We start from the raw sequence: 12,516 nt of genomic DNA on the forward strand, positions 1-12,516 counted from the left end.
TATTAAAATATGTCAAGTAATACATTTGCACATATACAGCTTAAACAGATGGTTAATACTGATTAAATCCTGCATTTTAGATTTGGAAGAAAAAACAAAACAACTAATACAACACCAACTTCAGAAATACCTTATACACGCATTTCACACTGATCATGTTGTGAATTCTGTCATTTAATATAATCTCTTGAGGAATAAGGCTTATTTATTACTTAAATTTGCTATTTTAACAAGTTTCTATACTGTACTGTTCATTCAGCAAAGTAGAACAAATGTACAAATATATGAGAATTAGCCTTTTATAATTATTCAAAGCATTTCTTACTGTCAGGATCTCCTTCCTCTTGATTACCCAGAAAGCTTAAACTGGTGATGCAGGATGTGCTGAGAAATTCTTCCAGTGATCCTAAAGATACCCTACATAAATCAGAAATAGCACAATTTAACAAGCAAAATTCTATTATTTTTTTTATATACATATATATAGTTGCTACTCATTTTGTAGTAGTTTTTTCAAGCATCCTGTTCATGTCAAAAGTGCCATCCACCATGGAAATATTTCTGCTAAAAAAAGCAATAAAAATGTGCTTTTCACAGTTTTGTATATTGTCTATCATATAAACCTACCGTGTGAAGCTTGAAATATGTTATTACTGGCAGTCCAACTCTGCCTGCACTATACGAATATATACACAGCTTACTTATTACTCTTTCCCCTACATGTGAAAACCTTAAAGTTATACCCACTTTTATAAAATAAAATTAAAAAACAACAGAACATTATAAAAACAAAATATTAAAAAAAAAATGAATTTGTAATTGATATATTAGGGATTCCCAAACTGGCAGCTCTGGACCCATGATGAAAACTTGCAATATGGTTTCAGGGGAACAACAGAATAAGAAAAAACAATTCCTTTCACATGGCTAACATATAAAGGTGCCAGGCTAATATATGTATCATTATAACAAAAAAGGGTGACATTAAGGATAATAAATATGGATTCTGGCAAGCTATACGAAAATAAGTTTCTGAACACATGGTTCCCTAAAATATATGCATTTTGACTGAGGACTAGAAAAACAGATTCACTACATTGTGTCACATTTCATTACAAACTAAATAGGAGACCACTTTTATCCCTTTGTGCAATACAGGGTAAAAAAGTGAATGTCATGACCTTTCAAAGAACTATATTCAAAATTTCATTGAACAACTTCATTATAAATTTATGTCAATAAACTTGAAATTATAACATATTTAATAATTGTAACTTTTAAATTTTCCAAGTTTTAATGTTTCAATTTCAAAAGTAAATATTTAAAAAATTCTTCATTTCTTTGTACTGTGTTATAAATTACTCATTTCAGATTTTATTTCTACCCTTGTATGACCTTTTGAATGCCTAACTAATAAAAAACACAGTGTAGATACTGAAAAGCCAGAATAGTTATTTAGAACTTTTAATCTTTTTTTTTACTTTAACTCTTTGCATATGGGCATCATTTCTACACTTGTCACAAGGTTTTGCTGAGTTACCTTCAAAATGTAATTGAGGTACTGTATAATAATGGAAAATAAAAAAGCTTGCCATCAAAGTATAGCTCATTATCAATATTTTAATATGTTTTAATTTTTTATTCTAAAACAAAATCCTCAGTTTTCCCTCAGTATGAGGATTATGAAACTTCTATAGCCATCTCTTCCTCTCTAACTTATTTACCACCCCTCTGAAAGTACAAAATTTGATATAAATTACTAATTATAGGATTCTTATTCCTCAGACGAAGCATACTGTACTTTCTTGATTATGTGGTGATCTTCAATATAAGGTGACACTACTTTTCAGAAACTATTGGAAAGAAAGAAACTGAGTGTCATAACATCCTTTTTTAGGTTCACAAAATGTCCTTCTCAAAGAACGTGCATCAAAAAGTTCAGCCTTTTGTTTCTGCTAGTGCCTCACATTATTTTCAGTTACACCAAATTTCCTACCAGCAGTACAACTGCTTGTTTCTCTGCTTAAAGAACCACTATAATTTTAAAATCTGCATCACATATTCTTTTCTGCATAGAAAACTGTTTATTTCACTTCCAGTTCAAACTTTATATACCCACAGGAAGCATATCAATGAGCTTAACTCTTGTTGCATAGTTAGAAAGCCAGAAAAACTGTGGTAGTTATAAAACACTGTATGCTTTTTACATGTTTTTGCTGCATTATTCAATTAAGTTAATTTAGTACAATAGTACCATTACTATCATTTTCCATATGTTAACAGAAAATGTTTAGTGAAAGTACATCATTAAACAGAATGATTTGTTGTCTATAAACGTTTCTTAATGCTTACTGAAAGATTGCAAGTTTTCATGAAGATACGAAAAAACATAACAGAAAGGAAACTATAAAGGTCAGTTTGGGGTTGCAACAGGCTTGTCCAAATCAGCCAAGTTTGTAAGTGTTTTACACACACACACACAAAATGTCCAGCTCACTTGACACCCCTCCCCATATCATTGTCTTTCAAAAATTGTCAAAAATTCTCTGAGATTGCTACTGGATTATTAATAACCCATAGAAAGTGCAGTTCTATTGTTTAAAAAAATTCCTTAGATGTATTTCACGGCACCCATAAGTACATATTGCTTATAACTATGACTTTTGTGTTTGCTTCAAGCAAGTAACAGCTCTTTTTGACCTATTTATAGCTCAATTATTAAACCAGTGAAATTAGAGTAGCATGAGGAAACACTATTCCATTGTCACATATACTTGTGTTATAAACTGCATATTTAAAAAAAATATTAAAAATTTTGTGAAGAACCATCATAGTATGAAAAAGTTAGTGCTATGGAACTATGCTCATGAGTAAAAATTACTGAAATAAACTTCCACTCAAATGCAAATCCAAAAACTTGTTTTTATGTATGTTTTGTATTTATTGTTACATATTTTTTAACTTGCTAGGTTATACTACAAATAATAAATGAAATAAAAATGAACAAAGAAATTTCATCATACCAATTTGGGCTAGCTGTGTCACATATTTGTAATTTTGTTGACTGTTTACATTAAAGTTTTGTATTATAGTCAACTGCCCATCACGCACTTAAAACACTGTAACGTAGTAAAATGTAAATTTAAATCAAGCAGATATTAAAAGGTCAGATAACCGAGACTGTTGTGATAAATAACTAACTGCCTGTTACTATCATAAAACAAAAGAGTATTGTTTATTTCATTTTGTATTTTCAATTTTTTTTTCCTTTTTACAGTGATTATTTTGTGACAGTTAGTGCTGCAGTGCAAAATATGAGATGAAATATAAAGTTGCCCCCAAAATAATTCTTGATAATCATTAAGAAGCTCCATGGATATGAAAGTAAAGTAATGATAACTGTAATGTGAAAAAAAAGCATTTTTAATCTAAGGATTAAAATCACCTTTCACCAATCACTGACTCTGTAAAACACACACACACACATATACATTATTTTAAAAAAACATATTTTTTTAGTACATCACTTATAATGTTTACTAAAAAGGTTACATATTTTGCAAACAGGCAATTATAAATTCAGGATTATAGTCAACATTACCATGTGTGTCTTCCCAAAACCATGAATAGTGCTAGAAAACAAAGAATGATTTAAAAATCATTATTCTGTAATACCAACACTATAATACCATTATTTATTTCCTAAAGTTTTAGTTTATATAACTAAAAATTTAGTTAATATGATTTCCAGTAATATTAGGGTAAAAAAACTTACCTAGTGCCATTTATGTATCCACTTTTCAATTTCTTGATTGTAGATATCATTGCCAGTGGAATTTTATCATTCTCTAAGTTTACATAAAAGTCAGTTTGAGATATAAGTCAGGACAATAAAATTTCTAATAATTAGAAATTAAAGTTGCATATGAATTATTTTCTATATCTGTTTAGTGTTTAAATTTCATAAAAGGTCAAATATTTTTTAAAACAACAACAAAGTCACTTAATGTTTATACTTTACACAGTGCAGATCACTTAATCATACTGGTGCTGAACTGATTACTTTCATGCTATAACAGAACTATACAGTAACATCAACACACAGTACTGTAAAATTTGCTCATAAAACTATTGTCATGTGGCATTAAACCACACTATAAACATCTCAAGAAACTGCTGAAAAATCTGTTAGCACATTACTATTTAATATGTGGTACTAAATCATAATGATTGTTTTATTATAATAAATATTTATTATTCAATGACAAACATTTGAAGAGACTGAGGAAAAGTTTATTAGACTGAGTAATATTATATCACTTTAAACCTAATATAATAATCTCAAGATTAGTGTAAAATGTTCTTGTTAGGCTACTTTTGTGGAACAGGTTGCTCCAAATGAAACCCAAATATGTAAAGTGCGGATTCTCATTTATATTCACATAATTATGATAAAAAGCCATAACTTGCCCATCTATAATAATTAGAAGTGACTGAAGTATTTCATAAAATATTATTATTGATTGTCTGTAACATTATTCTTATGAGTATCAAATCTAGATACTCAGAGGTAAAAGAAATATTCCTCCTAAACCACTCTACAGCCCAGTTATCACAAAACAGATTGCCAACTCTAAGTTTCCTAATTAGGAGGTATTTGTGGGTCAATTGTCCTGATAAAAAACTGAAGTACAAGTCAATCAAAAGACAAAATTTTCTGTCCACAGGCACACAATTCAAGTGATCTGATCTGTCAAGGCAAAGATGGTCACTGTGAATCAGCTATAAGCAATTCCAAGTTTTGTCTTGTAAAGGAAATAGTTATTTGGAAGTTGACAGGCTTAAAAATAGGTTTTATTGTGTCTGGAAAAGCAATCAGAAACAAAACTGAAAACTCCTTTAAAGAGTTTAAAGATCTTAAAAGAAGCAATATGTTGTACTGGAAAAATGAGACATTTTCTTAGAAAATTTTCACATTTCCAGACAAAGCAAACAAATGACACTGGGACCAAAGATATAGTTCTAATAATAAAAAACGACAGGTTCAGATCATGTGAAAACAAGGAAGAAATTATTTTTTCAATAATGCAATAAAAAAACAATAAAAAGTAATGATGTCAGAATGTGACAAAAACTCAAGGAAATGATCAAAAACAGTATAAAAGGAATAAAAACCTTGGAGGAATGAAGATGAAACAGTGGAAACAGGAGGAAACAGCAAGTCTAATTTTTGAAAATGGAGAAGAATAGTAGGAGACCAGTTTAAGCAAACACCGTGCCTTAATGTCTACCTTTGAAATCCAAGGTACCTCCTTGGAATCAAGTGGAGTTGACATTAATAGTGTTGGTCTTTCTTGGTCAAATGTTTTTTTTTTTAAAAAAAGGAGGGGGGAATTATAGAATCTGAAGATTCAGGCATCAGGGAAGAGACGTTAAGCCAAATTCAGGGCATTAATATTGTCCTTTACTTTGACATAAAGATAGTGAGGGAATTGGAGGAGGAGAGAAAAGTTATGGTTGGTGTTAAGAGGGTTGCAGTTAGTGACACTACTCCATTCACAGAACCAATTGATTTCCTTCTAGGAATCATCCAATTACCTTATTCAAAAGGTGATGAGCAGGTGGTTAGCCTTTACAACTTTCTTGAATATTATGATATCACAGATCAGCTCATGAAAGTTTGCTGTAACACCATTTCATCCAACAGAGATTAGCACAATGGAGCAATTACCAACTTGATAAGAATTTTGGAAAAATCTTAACTGTGGTTTCTGTGCCATCATCACATTTATGAGGTACACATTTCCCATGTGATGGAGGCATTGATAAGGCAAAAGACTAAAAGCCCAAGGAAGAAAATTTACAAAGTTTTGAAACAAATTGACCTGAAATATCCTATGATGCAAATAAGGTAAAAAGTCTTATCATGTTTCCTTGGCACTTGATTCAAACTGGTTCTCAGATGTTTGAGCTGGTACAGAAAAGTCTAAGATTTTGCAACCATGCACTCAAGAGTAGACACATTTTAGAGAGGAGATTACAAAGTATCTTTGCCAGATTGCAACATGTTTCTTGGAAAAGAGATATGCTCGATTTTTAGTTTCACCAGCTTGGAGCTTGTCATAAACCTAAGTTTATGGCAGATGACATCTATCTGATTGTAATTTTTATGACACAGACCGTCAACAACTGCCTTGCATCATGTGATAAAAAATGGCTTACATATGCTGTTGTATTTGTTTCATACTGCCATGTCCCATGGTACCTTAAAAGTTGCATATCGATTGAAGCTCCAGCTCAAGATCTACAGGCTTTAAAAATCTGCTGCAACATCAAACATGATCCAATGTTTGGTTATGTGGCAGTGGAAATGGTTGAAAATTTAAGGTGACACACATGGTATCTGACTCCACAGCTGGTTGTTCTTTCTCAGGGTGATAAAGGCCTTCCATCTAAAGAGAGATTAGTTATCTTGCAATCCCTTCTTCAGTATAATGTTCCTGATGAATTTTTTCAGAAGAAATCTAACCCTAAAAAAAAATTCAAATAGAATCAGGAACTAAACTGTCTGATCTGTTTAACTTCAGTCTTATCTTCTTTTTCATCATTTCGGAGTTGAAAAGAGTCAACTAAAAACTTTGGAAGCCAAAGGCAAATAAACATTTGAAGATGCGAAATGTAAAACTTATGAAAAATTCTGCACAGAAGTTAAACAGCTTAAAGTGACAAACAACTTTGCTGAAAAATTTATCAAGGTACTTCAGGATTATACAACTAATCCTGATAATATAACTAAAGGCAAACTAATGAGCAAAATAGGCAAGACGTTTTACGTGTGGCTCATTGTCAAAAGGAACTTCATAACAAAGACATTTGCAAGAAGGACGTAAAGTATCTTGTCAAAAAGAAAAACAAGATTAATCATATTGTTCAAAATTATAATTTTAGTGATTTTTTTGTAATTTACGATATTTTCCGTGTAAAAAATCAATAAATATTTTAAAAACTTAAATTATATTTGTCTTATATACAATTATAGGTGTTAAATTGCTTTCTTCCTTAAATTTTGGCATTATACAATATGTTTGATATTTCTAAAAATACTTCATTCTATTCTAATGGTCCTAAAAATATAAATTTTGTCAATAGTCTCTTTATTCCTTTATAAATAGGAACCAAAAAAGTGCTCACAGCTTAAGTAGACTTTTGTCTAATTTGGGACACCCTGTTGTGGAATGATACACAATATAGCAAGTATTTCAAGAGACCAAAGTAAAGTCTGTTTGGTAAGAATGATGTTATGTCACATTAAAAATCATAGCAAAGTGCGATAATCAGTTTACTTTATGAACAATAAACTGCGTATTACAAACTTCTCAAACATGAGTTTAGAACTGCTAGTGAGACTATTTTTATACAATAGTAAAACACTTATTTTGTAAATTTTTCAAAACATGAGTTGAAAAATTGCTTATAAACATATTGTCACTTGATAATGAAACATACACTAAACCTCTTTAAAATACTGGTTTATAGTTTATTAATTAGTCTAATATTATGTAGCATAAACCAAACAAAAAATATCACAGCAAAACTACTGAAAAATTTTAAGCAGTATATCAAAAATCTGAAAAGTCCTAAAATGCCACAAAATTAATTAAATTTATGTTAACACACTTAATTTTGCATGTTCTTAAACAGTATATGCTTTAAATCTGAATCACTTGTCAAAACATAAGCTCTCATATATACACTAACAAAATTAAATTATAGTATAAAATTCATAAATCAAAACAGAAAAGGAAAAAAAAAAAGATTAAAATATAAATATAATGTTTGATGCTTAACCCTTTTCAAAAAGGCATTTTGTATTCCCAGGAACTAGATAATACTGGAAAATTTGTGAAATATTGTGCATTTTACAAAAGAAAAGCCCTACAAGCAATATATAATCACTGAAATCAAAGTATATCCACATGAATTATAGAAATAGAAATAAATGCATACTGAGTATATTCCTCTAGTAGGTGAAGGGTTAATAATCATCAAATAATTAATGATAAAAAAAAAAAATTTTCTTACTTAAGATGGAATTTGCACTTGAATTTTTTCTGGCTTTAATCACATAATATAGATCATATTACTTGTAGTGTCTTAAAAATATAATTTAAACATTTTGTTATAATTGCTCATACATATTACAAACAGCATTCACTTCTGGAGAAGGAAGAGACATTACTCTCTATTTCATGCATATTCAAAATAACCTATACACATAACTGAACAAAAATTATGTAAAATAAAAGATCCACAGTTTTTATACAGGGTGGCAAGTAGAAAACATACCCAAATGATGGTGATGGAGGATTAGTGATACAGTTGGACGTCCAAGCATACGCCAATTAGAGCTAAGAAAACCTATGTCTGAACGCAATGTGTTAGCCATAAGTTCAATGTCATTCATAATGTAGAAGTCCTCTCGATCTAGGTTCTATAAACAACATTGTCATAAAATGAAACAAAAGAGAAAAATTTGGAAACTAAAAAGGTAAAAAAAAAAAGCCAGATAATTAAAAATAAATAAACCAAAGTGTGATGGAACAAAAATACTTACACAAAATGCTTTTATTTCTCAATATGCAGGAACTGGTGTTTGTTATTAAATAAATGACAGTAATGACATTAGTTAGTGAATACATAATAAACTAAAAGTTCTAATCAGTCTTCGACAGCAGGACTGCCAAACGTATAAGAAAACACAAAAAGGAAACACAACCACAAGCATCTTGATGACCTTGTTTTAAAGTATGTATTAGTACTTTGGTGAAGTAGGTAACAAAACTTGCAAAATTATCAATGTTAGTGACCAGAAATTAGACAAAGTATACGAATTTAAGCCAAAATCCATGAGGTAGGCTCTTTTATAATGCACACTCAGCACCCACCTAGAATACTTCTCCTAAGAGGAAGAATAACTATGGGTCGTCCCAGCATGTGCCAACTAGTCTTGAGAAAGGAGATCTCTGTCTTGAAGATGTCAATCAATAGGTGGGTGTCTGATGCAAGATAGAATTTCTGCTCATCTACATACTTTAGTGAAAGAGGGAAGAAGCAAATGTTAGCCTACAGGATGAAACTGTGACGTAATCTAATTATACCCTCTCAAATCAAACCAGCACTGCTACATGTAAGGTATCACCCATATTCACATGTTGCAAACCCTTTCCTTTAGAATTGAGAACAGCTGTACCAATCTCCTTTGGTAATTTATTAACTTATAACACAGAGAACTCTATTAAAATCATAACTTTCAAGTTCTTCTAAACCTTCTATTCAACTAATCTGTGGTGTTAAACATTTTTGTATCTTCTCAGATCATCTTTAAAAAAGGACAGTTATATTTAAATATTATACACTGAAGTTCTGCCAATCACTCTTTTTCTTAAATTAATAGAAGTGGTATCAAAAATCAAAATCTATCTTATAATAAAGTCTGTACTGAAATGTACACACTCTGTTAAACTCCCTTATTAAGCATATATTCATGGTGTGAAATGATCACCACACACTGAAATTATCCTTAAATGTTACATTAACACTGACCCACAGTCATAATACGTTACACTCTCCTGAAAGCAGAAACTTTCTAAATCCTTTAATGAAATTGTACATCTGTTAAATGGAGTTCCAAAGAAATTTTATATAGTGAGAAATGATTCATTAGAAAAAGCGTAATTATATTCTCCAACTACTGTACTATAGAGATAATATTCTAGGTTCTGTTTTTTTTTTTAGTAAGTTAATATAGGTTTGTTATGGTAAGATTTTTGAGAAGATAAAGAATATGACCATAAAAAGCATACAATTGCAGAATGGATTGAACTAGAAGCTTACAGAAAATGGATCAAAGCACAAATAAGTATGACCAAGGATGTAAGCTGATAATTGCCAAAATGTACATTTATAGGAACAGTGGAGTCTGAAATTTAATGAATTTCATTTTTTCGTTTATGTTAAATTTCAGCTTCTTGTTTTAAAAAAATCTGTGTAGAGACAATGGCTTATCTAAACATGTATACAACTGTTTCAACTATGTGTTTACTGGTACTTCATCACAGTGTTTACATTATTCTCCTAATTACAAATAAATACATAACTGTTAGATTAATTGTAAATAAAGAATTTTATTTAGTAAACTAAAACAGTGTTTATGTTAAAAATTACTGGAAGAAAATATTGTGAATTACTGAATAAGATTCATTATGGCAAAACAAATTTCTATCATTAGATTAACAAAAACAATATTAAATGTAACTAACTAATTAGAAATAAAATAAGAAATCTGAGGTTTAAATTACAGGATTTATTGAGGCTACTATCCTGTACAATAGGCCTAATACAAACAAATACTATTAACATATCTCATGTATCAAGTCTACATTTTTAAAGCTGCTGATCCTCTCCGAAGAAGTTTAACACACAGAAATGAGGAATTCATGGCAATTCAAAATCTGAATGCTTTGAATTAAGTGTTAGTGGTTCAAAATTCCCAGTATATAAGCACAGAAGATTGTCTGAGATAATAAATGTACAGCTTACCATTAATTTGAAATTAGTATAAACACATTAAGTTCTCATAAAAGCATGAAACTAAATATTTTTTTACCTTAATTTTTTTAAACATAATAAGCAAAACTCAAACCATCAGTTAATATTTTTTCAGACTAAATCAGGTTTGTAGTTCATTGGCTACATATAAAATATATCTACTTTCTACTTCACATTACCACAATATTCAGTGTATAATTGACTACATATTCCAAATTGATTTAATATTCACACTGTACTAACAAATTATCTGATTTCAGTGTCTAGCATTCTATTTTATATTGCTCTTATAATGTATACAAATAATCAACTTTCTATTATAGCACACCATCATAACATTCTTGACTAGACAACAACTTTTATTGTCTACACTGCCCTATACTAGGGACAAATAAAAATTTGGTGGATTTGATTACAGTTAGCAAATATTGCTTAGCATCTTTTTAACTTTCACAACTTTAACAAATTATGGCAATTAAAGATAGTTCTAAAAGACTTAACTCTTTATAAAGATATCCACTAATGTAAAGGCCAGTCAAAACCACAATCACACTAAATGCTGTATTTGTGAAATGTTTTCCTGGTGCTATATCATAAACTTAAATCATTGAATTAATGTAACCAAACTCATTAAACACACTTGTTTATATTAAGTAAAATTGTTACCTCACAGATTCTCTCCTTGAAATTCAAATAACCAGCCAAGTACATCAAATTACCTTGACAGGTATTAACAATATATTCAAGTCACTATATGAATGTTGAAATATAACCCACCTGGGGAGTAAAGGCAAAGATCCTGTCTTGTAATGTGTACAGTTTGCTAGTACTTAAAAGTCCTACGTCACGAGACTGCCGACCAGACAGGTTCATCTTTTTGTTTCTTCCTGTTTGAATAAGTTTGGAATATTAAGTTTCATCTCTTCTTCCATATACATAGGAATTTACAAGTTTACGTATTCATACAGACAGCTGGCTATAGCATCTGTATGCTTCTAGAAGCATAAAGTTTGTCATAAAGATCATTTTATAGGAACATTTATGTATATATACATAAATGTTCCTATAAAATCTTCAAATGCAGTATAGCTCCACTAGTTGCTTCTAGAAGAAAGGATGTGTCTGTTAGTTTGTGACTGCCACAGCTCCAAGAGGAAAGAATCTAGAAACTGAATGGAAATTTTAAACACATACTACTAAGTGAACTTTGAAGGTGTGCAACGTGGTATTATTACTTATCCACATGCATACGCATGTTTGTTGTGAGGCTAGCTAGCAAAAAATCGCATAGAAAATAGTATGTCATTGCTGTAGCTCCAAGAGCAAACAACCTAGAAACATGAAACTCTGCACTTATACTAAGTGAACCCTGAGGGTGAGCATTTGGGTATGATTAATTATCTGTGTGCCTAATAGCATACACATCTGTTTAATGAAGCAAGCTTCTGAAAAACCATATAGAAAAGAAGTGGTTTCTTATATTACAAATATAAATCACAAACAGACAGAGCATAGTGATTTATTTCTATCATTTTATTGTATCTCGTTCTTCACATGGAAAAAAAATAAACACAAGTCCAAATGAAATGAAAATAGTAACAAAATTAAAGAATAAAACCAAAAACATGACCAGAACTTTATACAGAGTTGTTGGCAAACTATAATAAAAACATTTAAGTAACTACTAGCTCAAATTATCAAGAAATAAAGAAGAAAATGAAATAAATTCATACATAAAAAATATGTTACAGATGAAACAAACTGGTACTGCATGGCATATTGTAAAAAAAAGAAAAAGAAAAAGTGAAGGTACTGAAGAAAAAACTTGCTAATATACATGTGTTTCCATAATCATTTGCTTGTCTAATGTACAAAGGACAGCATCAAAGTACAGTCACATGTAAAGCA

General features: G+C 30.1%; 1 protein-coding gene across 4 annotated transcripts in view; it reads right to left on the bottom strand.

Annotated features, from left to right (window-relative positions):
- Positions 1-12,516, bottom strand: part of LOC143225918 (putative phosphorylase b kinase regulatory subunit alpha) — a 90,192-nt gene that overhangs the window by 28,433 nt on the left and 49,243 nt on the right. For 3 of the 4 annotated variants that reach the window (XM_076456149.1, XM_076456151.1, XM_076456152.1), the window contains exons 15-18: positions 11,386-11,495; positions 8,347-8,491; positions 3,776-3,848; positions 326-417 (exon numbers count right to left, since the gene is read on the bottom strand). In XM_076456149.1, the coding sequence (XP_076312264.1) occupies positions 326-417; positions 3,776-3,848; positions 8,347-8,491; positions 11,386-11,495 (420 nt within the window). Of the gene's footprint in view, positions 1-325; positions 418-3,775; positions 3,849-8,346; positions 8,492-8,945; positions 9,091-11,385; positions 11,496-12,516 lie in introns of all 4 variants that reach the window. The other variant, XM_076456150.1, reaches the window with a different exon arrangement.

The sequence above is a fragment of the Tachypleus tridentatus genome, chromosome 9 (assembly GCF_004210375.1).
Source record: "Tachypleus tridentatus isolate NWPU-2018 chromosome 9, ASM421037v1, whole genome shotgun sequence".
Lineage (NCBI taxonomy): Eukaryota > Metazoa > Arthropoda > Merostomata > Xiphosura > Limulidae > Tachypleus > Tachypleus tridentatus.